General features: G+C 46.8%; 1 protein-coding gene and 1 pseudogene across 2 annotated transcripts in view; one reads left to right on the forward strand and one right to left on the reverse strand.

Annotated features, from left to right (window-relative positions):
* The window catches only part of ANTXR1 (ANTXR cell adhesion molecule 1), a 248,972-nt gene that overhangs the window by 79,569 nt on the left and 145,198 nt on the right, over positions 1–24,205 (reverse strand). For both annotated transcript variants that reach the window (XM_054509837.2, XM_064572414.1), the window contains exons 14-16: positions 18,988–19,029; positions 10,826–10,921; positions 10,146–10,313 (exon numbers count right to left, since the gene is read on the reverse strand). In XM_054509837.2, coding sequence (XP_054365812.1) covers positions 10,146–10,313; positions 10,826–10,921; positions 18,988–19,029 — 306 coding nt within the window. The remainder of the gene's footprint in view (positions 1–10,145; positions 10,314–10,825; positions 10,922–18,987; positions 19,030–24,205) is intronic.
* On the forward strand, positions 2,077–5,697 carry LOC123850676 (large ribosomal subunit protein eL42-like; annotated as a pseudogene).

A 24,205-nucleotide genomic window follows, 5' to 3' on the forward strand; every position in this document is an offset into this window, starting at 1 on the left:
ACTATACAGAATTGTCAGTGGAGCAAGATCAATGAAAGTCCCCGGGGATGCAGATCCCTGGTTGTCCCCTAGGCTCACTCAGCACCTATGACTTGCTCAGGGATCCCAGGCTCGAGGGACAGATGACCAAACATCCCACATTGCCCCAAATCACAACCCCTTTGGAGGTGTAGGTAATGGGTTGAATCTGAGAAGAGTGGGTCTGTGAGTGCTGAAGTTTTCAGTGTGTGGTGACGGGAGTCTACTGCCTCTGGCCATTCTCGTTCCCTAGCCGTGCTGAATGAGGCTGATTTCCCCTGCTGTAAATACTAAAAGGAAATAATGACATTTATTTAGCTTTGCGCTATTAACCCTTAATATATTACCTTCCAGGGCAGAAAGGACTTTGCAAATGTGATTAAGTTAAGGATCTTGAGGTGGGGAGATTATCCTGGATTATACAGGTGGACCCAATGTAACCGTGTGGATCCTTAATAGAGCAGGAGGGTCAGGATCAGAGAAGTTGTGTCAACAGATGGAGAGTCAGAGTGATACCTGTGAGAAAGGTTCAACTCACGGTTGCTTTGGAGAGGAAAGGGGGCCAGAAACCAATGAGTGTGGGTAGCCTCTAGACTCTCAAAAAGACAAGGAGACGGATTCTCTCCCAGAGCCTCCAAAAGAGATGCAGCCCTGGCCTCGCCTTGATTTTAGCCCAGTGAGACCGATTTTGGGCTTCTGACCTCCAGAACTGTAAAATAATACATCTGTGTTAAGTTACGAAGTTAGTGGTAGCTTGTTACAGCAGCAATAGGAAACTAACAGAGCCCTTATTAATCCCTGACATATTCTATGTTTATTTGCGTATTGTCTGTCTCTGCCAACCAGAATGGCAACTCCATGAAAGCAGCGGTGTCACTGGGTTTGTCAATTGCTGTCCACCCAGCCCTAGCAGAGCATCTCGTGCTCAGTAAATATTAGTTGGATGAATGACTGAATTCAGTGCTTCTAATTGCTGGGCTAGGTGCTTTCACAAGGGTCTTCTGCCAAAGTCCAAAAGAATTATGGAGAGGAAACGGAAGGTCAGACTAACAACTAATTTGCCTAGGCACACAGCTTGTAAATTGGAGAGGTGCGATTGGACCCCATGGCTGTGTAATTCCAAAGCTCATGTATTTTCTATTATACCAACCATAGATTCTTCCTCATGCGTGCCTTCTGGCTGGAGTACTTGAACTTACATCCTTTATAATAGGGTTTCTAAACCCTTGGTTGCAACTCTTCAAGCCCTCATGAAACAATTTTGTGTATTAGGACCAGAAAGTTTAAGAAATAAAATAGAAGAGGAAAGAAAATACTTGAGTCACTTGCACGTGGTGAAGATAACTATTGTTTTGTGACAAATTCGTATCAGTTAAATGTGTCTGGGTGTGTGTACCGGTGGGTGTTTGTGTGAGCACACAACGCACACGTAGGTATATACTGGGCCCAACTGTACTTCCTACTGGGGTGTCAGTGAGGCCTGTTTGAAGGCTGTCAGCTGGAAGAGGTCTCTACAGGATGGTTTCGAAAGGCTGGGGAAGTCCAGAGCCCTTCAAGTTGCTTGACACAAAGCTTTTATAGCGGAAACACCAATTTAAGAATATCATCCTGAAGACTTCACATTCTGACATTGTTTTCTGGTGGGTTATATTCAAATAAAAAAAAAATCTGTTCTTGAACCTCTATCAACTCTTGCACAAGTTCTTGTGGGTTAAATTTTGTCTCGCTAAGTGTCATGTTTCTCATCTCTTTTGGCAAGGTATTTACGAAGCCTCTAAAAATATTCTGAAATGACTTTAGAAAGCTGGATGGGACTGCTGCTGTGTTCAGCATGGTTTTCTGTGTTAAACCATTTCAATCATCAGTTAAATGTTTTCCTTTAAGGTTCCTTGGGATAAGCATTTATATTTCAGGATAAAACCAGGTGGGTTTCCTGGACGAATGCCTCTTTTCTTTCCCTATTTTGGGGGACGCCCAGTATTTGTCTTTGCAAATCAGCCCACCCACAGCGTTCTGTGTGCTAATCACTCAACTGCTTCACACACAAGGAGCAATAAGATGGGGCTGGAGGAATATTTGCAGAAACTTAAAGCTAAAGCTACACGCAGAGCAAAAGAGCAGAGACCACCTAGATGTGTCATACCGCGAGAATCGGTAGTAAGTCAGGTTTTCTGGTGGCAGTGGGTCCCAGTGTGATACTTAAGCACAAAGGGAAGATTCAGCAGCCTGAGTTTGTATTCTGGGTCTGCAGCCTCAGGCAAGCTGGTTCGTCTCCCTAAGCCTCACCTTTCTCATCTTTAAAATGGACCACAATGGTACCATCTACCGTATAAGCTTGTTACAAGGCCTACAGTTAGATACTGGAATAGATACTCGTCTCACAGAAACGAGGTTATCTATGATCATGGGAAAGTTGTTAAAATGATCATCTGGGAGGCTCTGTAGAAAGACATAAAAGAACGTAATACAGAGTGTAAGAATCCAATAATGTGAACTTTACCAGTCCTCCATTCTCTGCTCCTCCACCCCCTTCCCCCCTTCCTTTGGGCCACCCTTCTCATCACCCTCCAGCCCGCCATTGTCTGGCCTCTCTGGCAATGTTTGGTGGCCACAACACTCCACCAAAGCTGCACCTGCTCAGGCCACCCACGGATCCCAAGTGCCAAATGCCTTGGCCACTGCTGGGCCTCATTTTACTCAATTCTGAGATCTGATGCACTGGGCCTCTCCCTTCTGCACACTCTCCCTTGGCCTCAGTGCTCCTTCCTACCTCTCGGCTTAGTCCTTTTCAGCCTCTACCTGGTGCTCCCCTCAGCTCTCTCCCAGCCGCTCCTTCAGGCTGAGTGCTCCCACTTGGGGGCCTCTCACCAAGTCTCTGGGGTCAGCTTCCATCTGTCTGCTGATGGCTCACAAATTCTACCTTCAGCTTAGTCCTCTCTTAAATTCCAGATCCAATTACCTACCAAATCTTAGTTGTAATGCAGATGTAGCATGGGTATTGAAAACTGAACGATTGGGTGCCTGGGTGGCTCAGTCGGTTAAGCGACTGCCTTCGGCTCAGGTCGTGATCCTGGAGTCCCTGGATCGAGTCCCGCATCGGGCTCCCTGCTTGGCTCGGAGTCTGCTTCTCCCTCTGACCCTCCCCCCTCTCATGTGCTCTCTCTCATTCTCTCTCAAATAAATAAATAAAATCTTTAAAAAAAAGAAAAGAAAACTGAACGATCTTTCGCAAACCCGTTCCCCTTTTTGCATACCCTGCTTGGTTCCTGGCACCTCCGATATCTCCCTGGGCAAGCTGGACACCAGAGAATCATTGTCATATCCTCTCCCTCGGCCAACTCCTCCTATCCAACTTGAACCGTGTCCCGTGGACATTCTCTCTGTCACAGCTCTCCTGTCACAGCTTTCTGCCCACTCTGCCCCACAGTCTCCATGGCTACTCCCTTGGCCCAGGCCCTTGTCATCTGTCACTCATCCTGTGAACAGTTTCCTAATTGGTCTTTTACCTCCAGGCTCTCAGTCCTCTCTCCTGTTTGATTAATAGCGGGTTTCATTGCTAGCTCGAATGGATGCTTTGCCGTTAATAAAATAAACCAAGAAACATCTTACTAGCAGTATGAATTTAGGCAAGTTATCTAACCTCTCTGTGCCTTAGTTTTTCCCTCTGTAAATGGGGGTAGTAGGAATTTCTACTTCTGAGGGTTGATGTGAGAAATAAAGGAGCGAGTGCATGGAAAGCCTTTGGAATTGGGCCCGACTTACAGTATGTGTCTCACCCAGGGGAGGGCTTCATCTGGGTGAGTTGCTGTCCTTGGGCTCCTCTGGCCAAGGTGAGACTAGTTAATTAGTCCTAATCATACTCCCCGGGTTCTGAGTTCTGGTGGTCCCACAGATGAGCCCAAAGTCCCACCTCTGGGGCATAGGAAACCATCTGGGTAATTGACACTTCCAACACCTTGTTCTGCTCCTACAGCAGGTAGCTTTTATGCAAGAGCTGGAGTAAGTTTTAGAATAAGTGTGTTTATAACCAAGAAGAGGATAAAAAAATTGCTCTCCGAGGTCAAGGAGAAGTGCGTAACAAAGGCTGTTGGAGCTTTTATTTTTCTGAATGCGGGCAGAAGCCTGTCATTTCAAGACAACAGCTAATGAGGTTATTAATAATATCCCTTTGGGGCGTGAAAGGCCTCAGGGGATTTTTTCCAACCAGTCCCTGGGCTTTACCCAAAGTCTGGGGAGGAAGGGGCCTTTGAGTTGATTCTACTGTTTATCTCGGATTTGGGTGTCCATCATACACAGGCCTGTCCATAGGATGCATTTCAAGACACCGGTCCCTCCCTGGAAGAAACACCCAACTGCTGCTGGGAAGCTGAAACAGAGATCTTCCCATTACCCTCAGGACCCTCTGTCAGAATATATGAGCTGACATTTAAGTATAGCTTTCTTTCATAGGAAGTTGACACATCTTGACTGTAAAATGAGAAATTTACCAATTCCAGCCTCCCAAACTATTCCTCAGGCTCAGACAACCTTCAAATCCACAAAGGCATGCAAACTGGGAGCTCTATGTCAACTCTAGTTTTTGTTTCTTCCTAAACAACAAGACAGGGCCGGGAATGTTTATGCAACCGTCATTCCGAGCATCCCGGTGCCTGGGGTTTGTGGCTGAGCTTCCTTTTCTCTCCTTTTTAAAATTTTGGCCAAGCAACAGCTGTGTCTTCTCTTCTGGTTTGTCTGCCTTAGCGCTTGGAAATTAGTCAGAGGTTGAGAATTTTGAGGGTAGTCCAACGATAGGGCTGTTATAGACTAACACTGGAATTCTTACACCTTAGAATATATGGTAAATATTGTGACCCATGCTTCTCCTCAAATGAAATAAATGAATGAATAATGTTGGAAACACTCTCTTTCTCACACACACACACACACACACACGCACAGTCGCACACACTCACAAAGGATACTTTTTGCTTTGCTGTTTTTGAATTTTGGTCATTGTTTTAAAAAAGCTTGGAGCCTGGCCTCTTTCTTTCTGTGCCAACAGCGCTCTCGCAAACATAGTGAATGTTCCTAAACCCGCCGGACTTTCTGCAAGAAGTGTGGCAAGCACCAGCCCCACAAAGTGACACAGTACAAGAAGGGCAAAGATTCTCTTTATGCCCAGGGAAAGCTGCATTATGACAGGAAGCAGAGTGGCTATGGTGGGCAGACTAAGCCAATTTTCTGGAAAAAGGCTAAAACTACAAAGATTGTGCCGAGGCTTGAATGTGTTGAGCCCAATTGCAGATCTAAGAGAATGCTGGCTATTAAGAGATGCAAGCATTTTGGACTGGGAGGAGATAAGAAGAGAAAGGGGCAAGTGATCCAGTTCTAAACTTCATATTTTGCTAATATTATGAAGACAATAAAATCTTGAGGTTGTGTTCACCTCATTTGGTTGCAGTTGGACTTTTAAGAGGGAAATAAACTAGTGCCGTCAATTAAAAAAAAAAGTGTGGAGTTATTATAAAAAGTAGCCAGAGAGGGACAAAAAAAGTCTGTTCAACATCAGCAGCCCATCTGACAACACTTAGGCTTCGCTGTGTCTTCCTGGGCTACATACAGCTCCATCCAGTACAGTCTCATGACTAAATGCTGCTTGATTACAAGGTCAAGGTGCTTTAAGCCAGGGATGAAGGCTGACCTGACAGAAAATGAACAGAACAGAAGACCACCCCCTCCCAGGCCCTGCGAGTAGTACGGGCTGACTCTGCCCCTTCACCGTCTGGCTCTCTTGCAAAGAACAGCCGGTCTGCCTGGCCATCCAGGGTCTGGCTTTTGTCCTTTGGCTATCATTTCTGTCATTTCCAGTCATGTGGAGGAGCTATTGGAAAGGGAGAAAATGGTTTCTCTAAAGGCTGCAAGCCTTCCAGCAAACCTGAAAACTGTCCTGGTTTTAATCTCTCTGGAGGCCATCTATCTGGGCATTACTTAACTTGTCTGAAATAGTCAGTCCCAATTTAATGAGAAGCATGGGGTGCTGTCAATCTAGGGGGTGAAAGCTGAGCACAGGCAAATTAAGGCCAAATATCGGAAAATTTCCTGGTCATGAACCTGGAATGAGGAAAGGGTGAAGTGTGGCTGCTGTGGTCAGTGCCCTAAATTAGACTGGGGAATGGTGGAGAGAAGCCCATTGTGGACTTCTTCTCTTGCTGAGTCCCCACTGGGTTTGCATAGCAAAAGCAGTCACCTGCTTCTCTGCTCCTCATATCTATTTCATAAGATGATGAAAAGAGTGAGTCAAATGCAATACATTTAAAGATGTATATGATTCTGACTACTTTCATTGGGGGAACTAAGAGTCTTCCCAGTGTCTCTTAAAAGTTTTGCACTAGGTGGGAGTATTGTCCCTATTTATAGTGGGGGGCAGAGAGTAGACTGGTCACTCTCCTTGAGCTGCCTGCCCCCCATCCTCTGCCTTTCTCTGCCTTCCCAGCTCTATGCCCTAGAAGCCTGACCTCTACAGATAACATCATCTGGTTTCCTTCAGTTTGGCTAGTAGGTGGTACCGGAGGAGATGAGGGCAAGATGAGGGAGAGGTGGGGGCATTCATTCCGTTTCCTCCCTGACCCCCTGCCCTCTTCAGTGGCTGTGTTCTTATAGGATAGGGATCTGCAAACACTTTCCGTAAAGGGCCAAAGAGTAAATATTCTAGGCTTTCTAGCTCAAGAGACAAACTCTAGGATATTATATAAGAACTTACATAACCATTTAAAAATAAGGAAAATCACTCTTAGTTTGTGGGCCATATAAAAACAGGTGGTAGGGCAGATTTAGATTGCTGATTCCCTCTCTATGGCCACAGCTCCCAGTGGATGGCCCCTTCTGGCCACCGGCTCCAATGACACCATCTCTCCTCCTTGTCCTTTAGGCCCAGGGGTGCACCTGCTCCCACTGTTGCTAGTCCCTGTACGCCTGGCCATCTCTGTGAGTTCCCTTAACTCTGCCCTTGCCAGAAGTTCAACCCTCTTGAGTGTGCTTCTGTTTCCCACCAAGACCATGACAAATCCAGTGAGAGGGCTCAGGAAAGGGAAGCAGAGTTTATGGTCCTATGTGAGGCTAAATGTTTTTCCAAGGCCCAGTGATGTCTACAGGTGCTGTGGCTAAGATGGGGCTCATCACGGAGCATGAAACTGGTTCAACAGTATGAATGCGGAAGTTCTGGTAGCAAGTCTGCCCTTCTTCTGGAAAGATAGACAATTTTACTTTTGAATTCCTTTCTGGGCTTCTATTCTGAAACCTCCTTGTTCCTGCCGTTCCCTCGACCACCTGGCCCGGGAACACATAAGATGACTTCTTTTTCTCTCCTCTCCTCAAGGAGATGGCAAGAAGAATGTCACCTTCTTTGGACTGACGGTGCCAAAGTGATCGGTGTGTGTCGCAGGAGATAGTCTAACCAGCAGCATTAATAATTAATCCTATGTGTCAGCTCTTTAACAAAAGACGCTGGAGTCCCTACGCTGGGCCAGGCACTGTGCTTTTTAGCAGAGGCTAAATATGAGGTAAGCATAACTGGTGCCTCCAGGGGTCCAATCTGGTGGGGAGAAGACTCAAGCATGAGCAATCACACCGGCGGGCTATTGTATAGAGTTAGCTGAGCAGGCGTTCGCTTGAGCTGCCCCACCAGCAGGAGGCAGACTGGAGGCTGAGACTTCTGGCAAATCACTGAGGTGTGGTCATGTCTCTTAGCCAAGTGCCAAGATTCCTGCCCTCAGGGAGCCTCTTATGGAAGCCCAGCTGGAACCTTCGGTGACAATTTCTTAACCGGGCTTGTTCAATTCCAGATTGCTGGGCCCCACCCCCAAAGTCATTGATTTAGTAGATCTGGGTTGGGCCTGAGAATGTGCATTTCTAGTAAGTTCCTGGGGGATGTTGCTGCTGCTGGTCTAGGGACCATACTATGGGAACCAGCAGGTGAACACAATGACTAAGGAGGAGGCCCGAGAGCAGGGGCTGTGGAGGGAAGAGTAACTGGGGGCAACAGAGGGGTATGGCTTAGGGAGTTTGGATGTTAAAAAGGAGGCATGGGGGGAGGGGGAAGGAGTTTCACTGGATGAGAAAAAGTGAGCAAGTGGTGATGGCCCGTGTGCCTTTGAAAGCCTTTTGTGAGATGCTAAGTCATTACGCCTGGGAATCTGTATTTTTGAAGCTCTCAGGATAACTCTGCTACTCACCCAGGCTTGAGAACCTCTGTATGCTCAGTATCTGGCAGTACCCAGCACGACTTGTTGAACTGAACTAATTCCAAGTGGGTGTTGGGAATGTTTTTATATTTTTAAATCTAGTCGTTCTCTATCCCTATTTATTTCATAAATCTCAGTCCTAAACCACAAGTTAGCAGAGGAATAACATGCTCTTGAGCAGAAATTGGGTTCTTCAAACCGAATTAGCGTTGTTTCCAAATCCAAGATTACAGAAATGAAAACCTGGCTATAACCAAGTATGTCGTGTTAATCACAAGGTACAGATTCCTAAAAACGACATAATAGAAAATTCCCTTTCTTGTTCATCTCGGAGACTCTGCTTGGCTCCTTCCTGTCTGCACACGCATGCACGCCACTGCATGTTCTGCGTGAGAAAATAATTAGAAGCAAACAGCTGTTAGGCAAGCAAGCTACGTTTCGCCCACATCTTTCCAGAATTCAAGCTATTGCCCCGAGGGGGTGGGGTGGGGGGGGGAACTTATCTTGAAAAAGAATCTCCTTGCTTTAAGCACAGCAAACCAAAATGAAAATACAGTGCCGTTAGTGTGAACATGAGCTAGCTTGGCTGAGAAGAGAAAACCACCAGCGACATTTCACTCCATTGTTCAAAATGGTTATTTCTATTGATTTCATAGGACAAGGGCTGCTCTAAGATGAGCAAATAACTTAGTGAATGATGAGTATTATTTTCGCTTTCATTGTAAGAGGGGTAAGGCTGTGTGGGTGCATGCGTGCAGATATGTGATGAGACCTGGCTCTTAACCTGGGGTCTTTCACTTGCGGCCTTGGAATTGGGCCAGTTTCTGTTTGGAGTATAGAGGTAGTGGAAGAACAAGAGGAAGAGAAGAGAAGCCTTCAGGAAGCATTAACTACCTTCTATGGCTTACACTTCCTAAGAAGCCAAAGAGGTTTATGTTCTGGAGCTGTGGAGGGGAAGAAAGATAGTGGAGGATAAAAAGGGGTTTTGCTCACAGCCAGGAAGAGTGAGTCCTAGCTGCATGGCCAACCCCTGAAAGGCTGGCAGGAGAGTTGGATAAAGAGGAATGGGCTTGTGTTACGGCAAGAGGAAGAGAGGTAAGGCTTCAAGGAGAATGCTGCCATTTTTGTGAGATAGTGGAACTGCCTGCCAATGAAGTCGTGAGCTATTGGAGAAATTTACAGTCATCTTCTGGGGTTACTACCCCAGGCTCTTGACTCCTAGTCCTTCTGGGGTTACTTCTGGGGTTACTGCCCCAGGCTCTTAACTCCTAGTCCTTCTGGGGTTACTTCTGGGGTTACTGCCCCAGGCTCTTGACTCCTAGTCCTTCTGGGGTTACTTCTGGGGTTACTGCCCCAGGCTCCTGACTCCTAGTCCTTCTGGGGTTACTTCTGGGGTTACTGCCCCAGGCTCTTGACTCCTAGTCCTTCTGGGGTTACTTCTGGGGTTACTGCCCCAGGCTCTTGACTCCTAGTCCTTCTGGGGTTACTTCTGGGGTTACTGCCCCAGGCTCTTGACTCCTAGTCCTTCTGGGGTTACTTCTGGGGTTACTGCCCCAGGCTCTTGACTCCTAGTCCTTCTGGGGTTACTTCTGGGGTTACTGCCCCAGGCTCTTGACTCCTAGTCCTTCTGGGGTTACTTCTGGGGTTACTACCCCAGGCTCTTGACTCCTAGTCCACTTGCATCCCACTAGTTTGCCACGGTGATTTTAGAAAGCCTAGTCTCAACTTTGATACTGTCGAAATAGAGCAAGTAAATCCCTGTACTTCTAAGTCCATGATTTTAGAAATGTGTTCCTTTGTGATAATCTAGAATTTGGAATGGATATTTTATCATGTCAGGAGTCTGATTCTTCCTATGTAAGTGTCTTAGCCTGAGTATGATGGATTTCTGAGTAGAGAGAGACACACCTTGATCGGGGAGTACCACTTCCGAGGGGAAGAGGGCCGCCGCATGTTGTTGTTGAGATTTCGAGGCTCGGGGAATTCGTATTCCTGCTCCGGCATCTTGACTCTGGCATTCTTTGCCTTTTCCAACTTAGCACCTTCTTCTGTGGAACCCTTTTCTCCCCAACGAACCTAAAATAAATAACATATGATAAAATAAAATGACAAAATAAAGTATAACGTCCCTGGAGAACAGGCTTCGTACATACAGGGGTGACGTGCAATGCAAGTGCTACCCCCTCCCCAATTCCTTTGGGTTTTGAGGGCCAGGGAAGAGGAGGGTGTGGAAAAAGGAAAGAGGAAGGGTTGAAGGGGCAGAGAGAGCAAGCTGGGCAGATGGATGTTTAGGGGAGGAACTGTCCAGGCTGTGGGGACAGCGTGTGCAAAGGCCCCGCAGGCCCACGTAAGAACTTTGAATTTTATTCCAGTGAGAGAGGAAACCAGCGAGGGGTTTGAGCAGATGAGCAAACTATTTTGACTCAATGGTGGGCAAGATATGAGGGTGCACCATTAAAGGGGTATACCTGCCATCTCTCTGTCCACATCCCCATCAGACCTCAAGTATGAGTTTTCACCAGTTTTATCTGGTTTTCCGGCACGAGTAGTTGGCACATAGATGTGAGTACATGAAGCTGTGTTCTTACCTCCATCCTTTTAATGCCTCCAACGCCTCGCCCACCATAGTAAGAGGCATCTACTGTAGGCCACTTTTTCTTGGGCAGACCATCATCATCTTCTTCCTGCAGAAAGATTGTCATACATGAAGGAAACAAAGCACAACTGCTCTATGTACATGTGTACACCTTGGCAAAGTGGATGAGAGTCAACTGCCTGGGCTGAACCCTGGGGCCTTCCTTGGGGCAAGTCACTTAACCCATCTGAGCTTATCTTCCTTATCTGTAAAGTGGGGGTAAAAGCAGAACGACCTGGTTGGGTGCTGGCACAATCCTGGGACCCGTTCCCTTGTGCATCTCTACTCCTTCATAGGGTATTTCATCTAATCCCATCTACGTGCTGATGACTTGTGTGTTTATATCTTCATCCCTGACTCCTCTGAACCCAAATGTTGACTTGGCATTTGGTCTCCTCTCAGGGGACCATCTCAAGACTACCATCAAAGAGAAGTCTCCCCACATCCTCACCTTAAACCTGCACCTCCTCTAGTCTTCCCCACTGCCTGGAGCCACTCTTGAATCCTCTCTCTCCCCCACCGTCCCTCTCCCAACTCATCTCAGTTTGCCAGCAAATTCTGTTTACCTTACTTCTAAAAGACCTCAAATCTGTGACTTCTCCACCTCCACCTCCATCCCCACCCCACCGCACTGGTCCCAAGTCCCCTATACTTTCTCCAGGATACTGCAGTAGGCACCTAGCCCGCTTCCCTGCCGCGCTCCTTGCCTACAGTCTGTTCTCCACAGAGCAGCAGAGGAGAATCCCGACCCCAGCTCTGCACTGCAAACTCTGGCCTTAACTCACCTCTCCAGCCTTCTTCTTTACCACGTCCTGCCTCCCTGCGCTCCAGCCTGCTTGCCCTCTCCCTGTCCCTCAGAGACTGAGCATATTCCTGTCTTGAGGCCTGTGCATAAGCTGTCCCCTTGCCCAGGGATGCTTCCCCCCTGCTCTTCTCCTGGCTGCCTCCTGCCTGTGACTCCCGGAGAGGCCTCCCCTGGACATCTCTCTAAAGTAGGCCCAGTCTCTTCATCCCATCAATCGGTTTCATTTTACATAATGGATCCTAACATGGCTTGATATTTATTTACTGTTGGTCTCTCCAGGCTGGAATGTAAGGGTTCCGTGGAAGTTTCTGTTTATTTGTCATGTTTACCCTTGCATTTTCAGCTTTTCGAATGGCACCTAGCATGTGGGAGGTACCTAAGAACTGTCTTTTGAATTTACAAACAAGTGAGATGAAATGATTCAAATAAACCAGTTAACTCAGCGTCTGCAACTTAGCTCAGTGACCGGAAGTTAGTGCTTATTATATTTTTTAAGATGAAGGGAGAGGGGGCGCCTGGGTGGCTCAGTCGTTAAGCGTCTGCCTTCAGCTCAGGTCATGATCCCAGTATCCTGGGATCGAGCCCCACATCGGGCTCCCGCTCAGCGGGAAGCCTGCTTCTCCCTCTCCCACTCCCCCTGCTTGTGTTCCCTCTCTCGCTGTCAATCTCTCTGTCAAATAAATAAATAAAATCTTAAAAAAAAAAAAAAAAAGATGAAGGGAGAAAACAAGAGGAACTTGTAACTTTATGGATGAAAAAGGGAAGGATAATTAGCAACACTGTTCCTTATCTTGGCACCGTAATTATTCCTGTTGAGGGGAGAAAAATATCACCATCTACAATCACGCACGGATGGGTTACAGGCTAGTGGCATGATTTCCTTCCCGGGCGGAGAAAGGAAGCTGAAAAAGGAGTCTCTGCAAAGCAGAAGAATAAGCCAAAGAGGCTGAAATTGTTCAGAACAAGCCTGCTTCCCACAGCCTATGTTGGTGGTATCGGAGAGTCAAGGACTCCAAGTTGTATCCTAGGTGGAAAGGGCATCCCATGCAGGAGGCAAGGGATGAGCGAAGACAAATCATCAGCAGGACAGAGATCCAGAGATGACAAAGCAAAGCAGTAACACATTAATGCATTAAGACTCTCTGGGTGACTTACTGTGCTTGGGATGGGCAGACTTCATTTTAAAAAATTTGAAAATTTTTTATATATCTTAAAGGACATGATCACAGCAGACCAGGGGATTTGCAACATCTTGGCAGCTGATACTTGGGTTGGTCTCTCTGTCTTTTTAAAACAGATCTGTCCTTCTTCACCATGGTCTGTGAGCCCTGAATGCAGGGTGGATTCTGTTGCCCTTGTATTCTAGGTCTTGTACGGAGCCTGGTGCACAGGAGGTGGTCAATAAGCAGGTACTGAGTTCGCGATAACCACAGCTGAATTTATGAAGCCTTTGCCGTGCATGTGCCAGTCACTCTTCCAAGTGCTTTACCTGTAATAACCTTTTCATGTCACAGTGGGCAGCTCGGTAGGTGGTGCTATAGTATTTGTTTCACGGAGGAGGAAGAGAGCGATTCGGCGACTCAGGTCACCCGGTTCGTGGGTGGCAGGGCTGCATTCGAGCCCAGGGAACCTCACTCTCGTTTGTTTCTTAGTGTCGGCAAAGTTCTGGGTTTTGTCCTTTGGGTTTTGCTTTTCCAGTCATTTGATGGTATCAAATAAATGCTACTTTTCTACTTCTCCCCCCTTGTACCTGCACATTTGGAGGCTTTAGGACTGTAAGACATGATAAAATAATAAAACCAAAGAGCCCCAAATATCAGTTCACACTACTTTACCTTATGAGAGAATTTCAGAAGGCTTAGGCTGTTAAACCAAGAGCCTTAGATATCTAACACATACGGTTAAACTATCCCTAGAGGTGGATGTCTGTGTGTTATATATGAAATATGGCTTCACAGCTGGTCTCGTGCAGTTTTCCAAAGGAGAGAAATGAAATTATATCACCCCAAACTGAATATAGCAGCACCAAGAACATAGGAAACTCCAAGACTAAAGCCGATTTATTCAACTGGGAACGGAAATGGTTTTAGGAGTCTCCTAATTTTTTTTTTTTTTTAAAGAACAGGAGTACAAACACTGGAGACCATTTACTGGAGCCTCTTCATTGCACAGTCAGATCCGGAGAAATGAAGAGACCAGGGGAGTTGAAGCTCTGGTCCTGTTCCCTGATGCCTTGTCCAGGGATCTCCCCCCTTATGTGCCCCCGGGGCTGCCCTTCCTCATGTGGTCCCTCCCGCCGTGGACTTGCTGCAGGCCCTGGTCTCCACTCTGCTGAGATGTGCAGCAGGGGCTGACCTTCCCACAACAGGAAATGCCAAGACTTCGATCTGCTCCACCAAGCCTGCCGTGTAATCCCCTGACCCGAGCTTGCCTGCCAAACTTAAACAACAACAGCAAAGACAACACAAAGGCCCAGGGTTTGACGGACAACGGCGAAAGAGTCAGAATTTCCCTGCAGTTACCATGGCTCTGTTTACACATTCTAGAGATGGGAGGGTTTTGCAATCTTCAGAAGAGAAGGGAATCTTTGATGTGTCTTTTCATTTGGCCCCAAACTGATGGAGTAAAATCACAGTCCCCAGCAATGCCACTAAAAACATTGGCAGCATCTGAAGAAAATATCTCTACATTGAATTAAGTAGAAAGTCTGTCTTGGGGAGCCCCCATCACACTGCCCTTCAAGGATGTGGGGGGTTGGCGAGGAAGAACTGCCAGGACAGATCCTCTGCGATTATTAAAAGATAGGGTTAAGCCAAATTGCTCCGTGTGAGCAAAGTAGTAGGGATGGAGGGTTTGTGGGCAGTCAGAAAAGGACTGGCGCGAGAGAGTGGAGGCGAGCAGCCACCAGGCTGCCCAGGGCCCACCTGTGAAGAGGACCTCAGGCACCTCCCAGGAGCAGGAATGACAAGGATGGTGGCTTGTGCTGGGACTCACCCCTGTACTTTCAAACCTTTTCAAACCTCTTTGCAGATGGTCTTGTGCCCGTGGTGCCTTGGTGGTGCGGGGGCGGGGGGGCAGGGGGAAGTGTCGGAATGAGGTTTGCAAGATGGTGCTTGGCAGATGAAGAAGATGAGATACGGCTGAAGCAAGAAGGAGGAATCAGTGGTGTCTGGAGAAACCGCAGAGATTAGGGAGGGATGCTGGTTTCCCATCAGGGGAAGTTATGTTTAAATCCCAAAGGATGTGGTGGCCCCAGACATCTAGTTGGCTGATGCGTGGGTAAAACAAGTGACAGCACATTAGTCAGACAGTAGACGCTCCTTCTGAGCGGCGGGTCCCCAGGCAGCCCTGCTCCGGAAAGAGAGAGCTCCAGAACACCGAGCCTGACACGCACGTTCGGTTCGCCCATATCTGGGTTTGTCCTGTGCCGCCCTCAGACACTGAATTTCGCCACCTTTCTAATCATGCCAGGCTTTTGTACAACTCCATGCTTCACCACTCATGGCTCTGTGTGCCTAGAACGTCCTTCCTCCGCTGCTTCTACGCTTCTTTTAGAATATCGCTGGAATGTAAGCTATTCTATGAAGAACTCTCTGATTCCCCCACAGAATTCAAGACTCTATCTTGGGCCAAATGAGGCCGCCCACCCCCAATTCACTGCACCATGGGCACCAGTTGCAACTATTTACGCAAAGGAGAACGTAACTGAAGCAGAGTGGAGCCCAAGGAAACAGTTCCATTAACATTCGTTGAAGGGTAACCCATCTTCAACCCTGAGGAGAAGCCCTATCTAGCCACAAACAGGGCCCTTTATTTGTCTATTCTTTCATTTACTCACTCAAGCAACTGGAGCTGAGCCCCCACAGCTTGCCAGCACAGTGTTATATTTTGAGAAAAATAAAGTGAAAAGAATAAATCTGCCACCAAGATTGTCTACATTTATAGAAGAGTATGTTTTGTGAGGGTGACGACATAAGGACGGAGGCCATTGAAGCTCCCAGGACCACAAGGCTCTGGAGGGCAGAACCCAGAGCAGAACTGGCTGTACTGTCTCATCTGAGGTCTTTGGGGATAAGCCAGAGAGGTCACCCTCAAGGTCAGTCTTGGAGATGAATTCCTAGGAGTGAATTGGCAAGTCAGAAAAATCCAACAACACTTCTCTTTGTAAATACCAAAAGCTGACCGAAGATATCCCCATTCTGAGTTGCATTTCACATGTCATGACCCCGTATCATATCTGTTCACCTGCACACACAATGATTAAGGACAGCACCATGATTGTCCTGTATTCTTCAATGAGGAATAGTGTATTTCCTTTTCTAGTAGTGACGTTCCTTTTTTAATCTATTGAAATAGAGAGTACTGAATTCTGGGCCTGTTCTAGGACTAATGCTTGGAGCATGTGTGTGTGTGTGCGTGCGAGTGCGCATGAGAGTGTGTATTTGATGTCCAGTGGAAAGAAGATGCCTGGCAGTCGCTTGGCTCTTCACCCCTCCAGAGTAGGGGGCGACTCTGGCTGTCCTTGGAGACGTAGCTGTGAAGCAGTTCAACTTGTCTGGTCCTAAACAAGTTATATGATTTTCCCATAGCTCGGTTTTCCCATCTAAAAAGTTCTTGCCACAGAGAAATATTAGGATCAGTGAGCATGATAATGAACCTGGATATAAGTTCATTATTCAAAGCCAGGTGCTTATTGTTAATTGTATGCCCACCCATGTCAATGCCCTCGGTATGCATCCCTCTTCCTCCCAAAGAAACATAGTCACAAAATCGATGGAGGGTGATGTAGAACTAAACCATCAGATGAAAACCACATTATTGGATTCCCCCTTAAACTGCCAATAATTTGGAGTATCTAGAGACTTTGTGAGAAATCCTGACTCTGCTGCCAATTAGAGAAGACTCTCAACTCAGGAAATACCCCTCTTAGTTGTTAAAATTGAACTTTCTTGCTTTCACTGAGGTCTCGAAATTTCAAGTCATTTTTCTTTGTCTTCTCTTTATACAGGAGGATCACTGTTGGTTGCATGGAATCTCAGAAAGTCATGCTTTTTTATATTATGCATTTCGATATTCCCTATTAAAGAGGACCACCAAGAGCTTGTTATATAGTTGTGTTCATTCTAAGTTTAGCTATTTAAATAGTAGATATGTCTCCCTTAGGATATGATGCGTATAGAACTGGTTAAAATTTGGATAATTAATGTTGAACTTGTTCACGTATATGGCAGAGCGTTTGACTTCATAGAGCCGTTAATTGAATGTTAGACACTGTGTTAAGCTCTTTGGGGATAAGTCCAAGATTAGTGAGCTATAGATCCTGACCTATAGACCTATAAGACCTAACGATCTTAAATTTTGATGCAGAAGAAAATGGTCAGTAAAATACCCTGGAATGCGGAAAAGGGAGAAATGAGAAATCAGTCCCAATGGGAGGAATTCCAGTGTGTTTTGTGGAGATAGTAGCACGTGAGCTGTGCCCGAAGGACTGGTGGGATTTGAATGCAGAAAGCTGGAGCAGAGAAGGTTCTAGAAGTCTAGATTCAGACTATGATTTTCAGGGCACTGTGTAAGATCCTTTGTAGAGCTAAATTATGTTACCTGTTCCTGTGGGATTTAAAAAAATTTTTTTTCTGCTGAAACATTAGAAAGGAGATTTGGGCTGCTTAACCACAAGGCAAAGGAATTATCAGGGCCAACACACATGCGAAGTGATCAGTGCAGCCTGCAGCCTACCCCAGCCAGCCTGAAACCCCTTCAGGTCTAACACAACCCTTTAGATCTCAAGTATCCCAAGGTTGTCCTTCTGTTTCAGAAACCAGGCCTGCCTTCTTCAGGTGGAAGTATGACTTCTCTGGAAATATTGGATGAAACTAGGTGGTGTTGGGTAAATCACACCTCACAGTCTGGTACCTAAGTCCCCTGCTGTATTTTGACCACAACGGCTGCCAGATCACCTTCCAAAGGCAAACGCAGAGTCAGCACCAGAAGAAAGGGCAACAGCTCCTTTAACTGAACATAATGAAGGGAGGGAACATTCTTGACCTCAGGGCAAACAGAGCAACTTCATCAAGCGACAGCTTCTTGCCCTATTTTCCTTTGGGAGTATGAGAGAGCTGCACACAAGGGAAACACAGCCAGACTGGAGCCCATGGAACTCGCCACGGTGGTTTCTCTTGAAGGATTAAGAAAAGGCTTTTGTGGATGTAAAGAGGGTTTTTCTTCCTCCCTCCTCTTTGCAAAGCAATGTAATTTCCTCCCTTGATTTCTGGGCAGAAAATTTGCATTCCAATGATATGTGCTTTAATTGATTGCAGCTATTAAATCCCTTGGCTTAGGAGCATATGGTTCAGGATATAACAGACCCATGGAATGTTAAATTCAATCATTCTTCTCTCCATATGCAGGAAACTTGACAAAGGCATTGGGAAGAGGAAGGGTTAGGGGGTTGTGCTCAGTTTGCACACAACAGACTTTAGGGGTTGAGGGCAATGAACTTGAATCCTCGCCCTTATATCTTTTGATCTCATTAAGTTTTCAGACCTGCACCTTGGCTTCTAAATTGGTGAGTGATGCATCCAGGGAGGCCTGTTGCTTTGGGAATGATCAGAGGATGAGGACAACTGGCCAGGCGCTCCTGCCCAGGGATGCTCCTTCTCACCGTTAGCCTTTAATGCCTCCACCAGATTGTACCCTAGGCCATGCTTGCACCAGAACTGCCTACTGGGCCAATTTATGGTGGAGTCTAAGATGTTTCCTCTTCCTTTAAATGATGAGGATTTGAGAGCAAGTTCAGGATATTAACATATCCACTCACCATCCCCCAATATATTTTTATTACTGCCTGGCAAATCTTTAAATCTTTAAACACTGTTTTCAATGAAAGAAAAATGGAGTACCTCAGCATCAGGCTGTTCATAGAATCACTGTTTGGAGAATGTATCAAATTTGCCCTGATCTACATACATGAAGCATACCTCTGCAGGGAAAAGAAAAACCTAAAGTGTCTGTGTTAGAGGAGAAAACTGTATGGATAAAAATATCTATGTTAGTGTCTCAGATTTTATCTTTGCAGGTAGAAACCCTCCCAAACCATTCTGTCTGTGGCTGCCACAGTTCCGTTCAGTTCCTGTTCATCCTTGATTCAGAAAGGACCCAAGACTTCCCTCCCTGCTCCCTCCGATGCAGTGGGAGCCTGGGCCTGACTTAGCTCTGCTTTGCAAGGGCCTGAGTCCTGGGCCAGCCCAGCCAGCTCTCTGCTCCACCTTACCACCCTCTCCATCTGGCTGCAACCCGTTCTGGTCACTTACCTCACTCTCCTCCGCAGGGGGTGGAGGAACCTCCTTGATAATCTGAAAAGAAAAAAAAAAAAAAAGAACAAGTCAGTGGAAATCTCTGGCCACCTGCTTTCCAAGAGGCCTGTTCTCCAGAAGGGTAGTATGGCCATAATTACCGCCGTGATGGGCCCACGCAAGAAAGGCTGAGTCAATGCCATGATGTGTCTTTCTGGGCAGAATAGCTCAGTTAGTTAGAGCCTGATCCAGACTGAGGGTTGCGTCTTCAATTGTGTCTGTTTTATATAGAGAAAAAAATGTTCCACAAGGGACAGTTTCCTCTCTTATTTCTCATTACCCAGGTAGCTGTCTTGCAAATTTATTTGCTCATATGTTCATCCAGTTATTCATGCATCAAATCGTTTATCTACCCATGCAAACATCTGCACATGTGACAAAGAACTGTACACCACACGAGAGAAGATGGTGCTGCAGAGATGAGTCAGGTGTGAGCCACACTCAAGCTGTTGGCAGTCAACTGCCACTGGAACCAAATGGTACCTACCCAAGGAGGGAGGGTGTGATGGTCAGGCAGACCAACTCCTGACAGAGGGCAGCAAAAGAGGGGTAACCAAGGATTTCTTTTAGGGCCCTGACTTTTAAGGGGCACAAAGATTTACATTACAGTATTGTAAGATTGGATTCTGCAACTTCCCCATCATCAGGACTGAAGAAGAGAGACATGTGGACACTCCGGGAGGAGAGAACAATCCAGAACCCCTTCTAACCAATGAGAGGATGATTGACGCATGGGAGGAGGACAGTTGGGTGACAGTGAGCAGCTTCTCCTCCTGCTTGTCCCCAGTTTGCACGCCTCATGCGTAAAGGAAACCACGTAACCTTGCAGTTAATTAGATTTAGAGTCTTTTATAAAGCAGCTTGGCCATTATCTACTGTGACTCCACCAAGTCCCTTGGAGGCTCCCTCCTCTCACTCCAAGCTTAGAATTTTGGGTCCCCTACATGCCGTCTTTTCCTTAGAGAATTCTGGTAAATACAAAGGTCATTCTATATCTCTTGATGTCCTAGGGCCAGGGCTGGCCTGGGCCACTTTTAGCATGGGTGCTCAGGCCCTCCCACAGGACCAGCCAGATCCTTACTCTTTTAGTTGGAGAGCTCGTCTGGCTGCTGACCTGGCAGCCTTCTAGGCATCAAGGTCTTCCTCACCTTTCCCTCCTGAGCACATGTCTCCTTTGATTGGATGATTTGGGGACCTCATCGGTGCTCTGATCCCCACTGCTGTCATCCACACTACCACTATCTGCAATATCATCTCTGTGTGTTGAGATTGGCTACTGACTTGAGGTTGTATTAACACCAGCCAGGGAACGGAGACTCCGGCCATCTAAAAGGATGGTATTCAATTAACTAAGAGGCCCAGGTTAAGGCCTCCAGGGCTTTCAAGCTGTCATTTCATCTGCACCCACTTCCTGGCCACTGTGGGAAGCCTGCTGAAGGTCTTTGGAAAGCATGAAGCCATGATTTTGCTCACCCACTCAACACTGGCTCCGAATTCCTTAAGGAAATCTCTGGGAAGGGCCATTACTGTCCAATGCTGACTTCCCATCGTCCCAGAGGCGGGGATGATTTTAAAACAGGAAATGGCCAGAAACTGGAGGGAGAGGTGAGGAGCTGGGAACAGCAATCTGGTATGGGTCTTTTCTCTTAGGGCTGGGTTGGGAGGGGAGTGAGAGGGAGAGCAGGATATCGGGGAAACACAGACAGATGTTGACAGAAGTGCTGTGGGCAGTGTGCACGGCAAGGACGCTGGGTATATAGAGGTATATAGGGTATATAGTGCAGAGCAGGTGGGCTCTTGTCTTCACTGCGCTGCCGGCTTCCTCCCTCACTGCATGGAAGCACAGCGTCATTGTCCAATGGGAACCTCTGACGTGCCTTTTTCTGACTGTGAAGATCTGACAAGTCCTTGAACCTCCCTGGGCTCTACTGTTCTAATCTGTTAAATGGGAGTAATGTAACCTTGTAGAGTCATGATGAGCAATAATGTTTGTAAAACATCTGGTATAGAGTGGGTGTTCAATAAATGGTACATGCTATTATTATTATTATTCTCCTTTGCCTTTCTTTTCTCCTTTCTCTATCTCTTGCCTTTAGTACCCCTTTAACGAAGGTTTCACTTAATCCCCTGCATATACTGATCTACTAATGACTATGTATGTGGTTTCCATAAGATGGGTAAGGCAGGAGACTAGTGCTCAGACAGTGGTCAGGGGGCTCGAGAGTGGCCAAGGGACATCAGGGTGGTTAGCAGTAAGGTGTCTCACCACACGTGTGTAGGCACGTGACATGAACCAGGGAGTGCAGCACCAAGTGGCCTACGACTCAGACCAACCCAATTGTGGTTGCCATTCAGAGTCACTTCCTGAGTATTTACTGAATTCTACATCCAGCAATGTCCCAAGGGGAACCCACAAGACAATGTCAGAATACACAATGTATCAAGTATTAATCAAAGGTGGACTAATTTGTAATCCAGTCTCCATGCTGACACACTGTAAATGGGCACCTGAGCTTCTGGAAAAGTGCCACCATGCTCAGGTAAATAGGATGAGGCACCGCTAATCTGGCCTTATTGGCTGGGTGCCTGGCAGTACTGAGCAGGAATGAAGAGGAAGTCTTCCTATTGCTTCAAGCTCTGCCACCATCAGGCTTCCCCTGGCACAGCAGGAGAGCGTTTCAAAGAATGATCCAGACAGGCGACGTTGGAAGTCATTACCTAACTATTCCAAGTTATGAAGCTAGACAGGCTGTCTGTGAGTGAGCCAAACCCCTGTGCCAAGACCAGCACACAAGCCACCCAAAGGAATGCTCTGAGCACAGGGACATGTCGGCCCTCTCCACCCCAACCCTCAGAGGGCCCGAGCCCATGCCTAGGAGAGCAGTTGGGCAACACACCGCATCGCTCTCGAGCCTGCGGTCCACTGCAGCCTGGCTGCACAGAGGGGCCCAGGGACCCACAGGATAAAAGGCCAACTGCCCCACCTCCACAATATGTGATGTGCCCCCACCTTTCCACCTCACCCCTCTTCACTTTCTGCACTTCAGCATCTTGGTCACCTTCCTGCTCATTCCATGTACCCTGCTGGTTCTCACTTGTAGCCTAAATGCTTTCTATCCCACCCTGCTTTGTCCCTGTGCCTGCACATAACCAGCTTAACACTGACTCATGGACTCATCGACTCAGATCAGTAAATACACCTGCCCTCGAAGTCACCCCTGACCTCACAGCACAGGCAAGTTCCCCTTTATGGGATCTCACAGAACCCAGGGTCTCTTGTAGCACTTTTAATTATAATTAACAGATGAATTCAACAGTTCTTTGCTTCCAATAGTATGACTAGAAAGCGTTTATTTCTAACTAGAATGTAAGCTGGGATCAGCTGAGCACTGCCAAGCACAGCCTTGATTTGGCCCACTTCCCTTCTGAGAAGGTTCTGGGAGATTCCTCTTGGTTGTGAGTGGGCTTGTCAGATCTTCCCCCATTAGGAGGGACAAATAGAAGATGGTAAGGTTGAAGAGTTCCTTAGTAAAATGTTTCAAAGGAGAATGCTCAATAAACATATTAATAGGATAACATGGTGGCACTGAATGGCAGTACTGGGGACAAATCTGGGGCCATTTTTCATATTTCTCCTCCAGAGGCCAGCACCACTTCTCCACTTACTAGCATCTTTAGCTTGGATATTGTGAACAGGCAGAAGGTGACCATTTACTTCCTTGGGAGAACAGCCCTAGAGATTCTTCTGCATTGATGGTTGGACTGGTGAGGTAGAGGGGATAAGAAAAATGAGACAGAATGTGGACTTTTGAATTCTATTCGTGTTTCTTTGCTATCTGAGAACTTCTTGAGACTGTCTCTGCTGTGAATTGGGAGCAACGACCCCTCTCCCCGCTCATCAGTTTCAGCCATGTTTGTTTAGGTAGACATGAGATAGGGCCAGATTTGACAAAGACTGTTGTGTGGATAAAGGAAAGAAAAGATCAGGTAGAATCTTATTGAACTGAAATCTTACCGGCAACTTCTCACTGAGTCAAAACAAAGTACAGTTTTGTGTACACCCCTTAGTCTGACTACTGGAAATGGTAATGGTGAAGACGTGGAGACAGAGCTGACATGGCACGAACACGGTCGGAAGATCATGTATACCCAGGTCCTTGTTGATACCTGGGAACTGTACTCTGGCTTTATGAGTCAAGTTCACCTGTTTAGGTCTCTGTAATGCTCTCTTTTAAAATTAACTTTATAGAATGTTAAGGTAAAATAAAGCACCTGCTGAGTTTATTTTGCTTTTTTTCCTCCAGAAGTATTCAAGTTTTGCTCCTAATTTGTATGTTTTGATCTTTGCCACTCTGTTTGTCCTTGTTAACTTCACTGCTACTGTCTTGTGCAATGGAATGCAGAATGCATTCTACCCAGTTTTTGACTGGCACCTCTTCCTTTTCCCAGATGATAGCCACACTGGCTCACTAGATGCTCCATTTATTTATTTTTTGTTTTTATTTTTATTTTTTTTAAAGATTTTATTTATTTATTTGAGATAGAGATAGAGATAGAGAGATAGAGAGAGAGACAGAGAAAGCACAAGCAAGGAGGGGCCAAGGGAGAGGGAGAAGCCGACTCCCAGATGAGCAGGGAGCTGGACAGACATGGGGCTCGATCCCAGGACCCTGAGATCATGACCTGAGCTGAAGGCAGACACTTACCCAACTGAGCCACCCAGGCACCCCCTATCTTTTATTTTTAAAGATTTGAGAGAGAGTGAGAGTGAACACAAGCAGGGGGAGAGGCAGAGGGAAAGGGAGAAGCAGTTTCCCACTGAGCAGGGAGCCTGATGCGGGACTCCATCCCAGGACTCTGGGATCATGACCTGAGCTGAAGGCAGATACTTAACTGACTGAGCCACCCAGGCGCCCCTAGATGTTCCATTTCAAGCTGTGAGTCAGGTCAACATGCTCATGAGGAGCAGGAGGAGGCCAGGCCTGGCTATTCCCACATGGTCACCTGCTATGTCCCCACCACCACAACTGCACATTTCTCCTCCTTATCTTTCCTGTCTCTGCTCTCTGTGACAGCAGTTGGCTGTAGGCTAAGCTGTACAAGCTCATTTTAGACAGATGCTCATCTTAGGGCATGAGAAGTGGGACAAAATTTCTCCATAAATTGTATTTAGTGA

This window comes from Mirounga angustirostris, unplaced genomic scaffold, assembly GCF_029215605.1.
Source record: "Mirounga angustirostris isolate CCGP_5_RB_7025 unplaced genomic scaffold, mMirAng1.0.hap1 SCAF_10, whole genome shotgun sequence".
NCBI lineage: Eukaryota > Metazoa > Chordata > Mammalia > Carnivora > Phocidae > Mirounga > Mirounga angustirostris.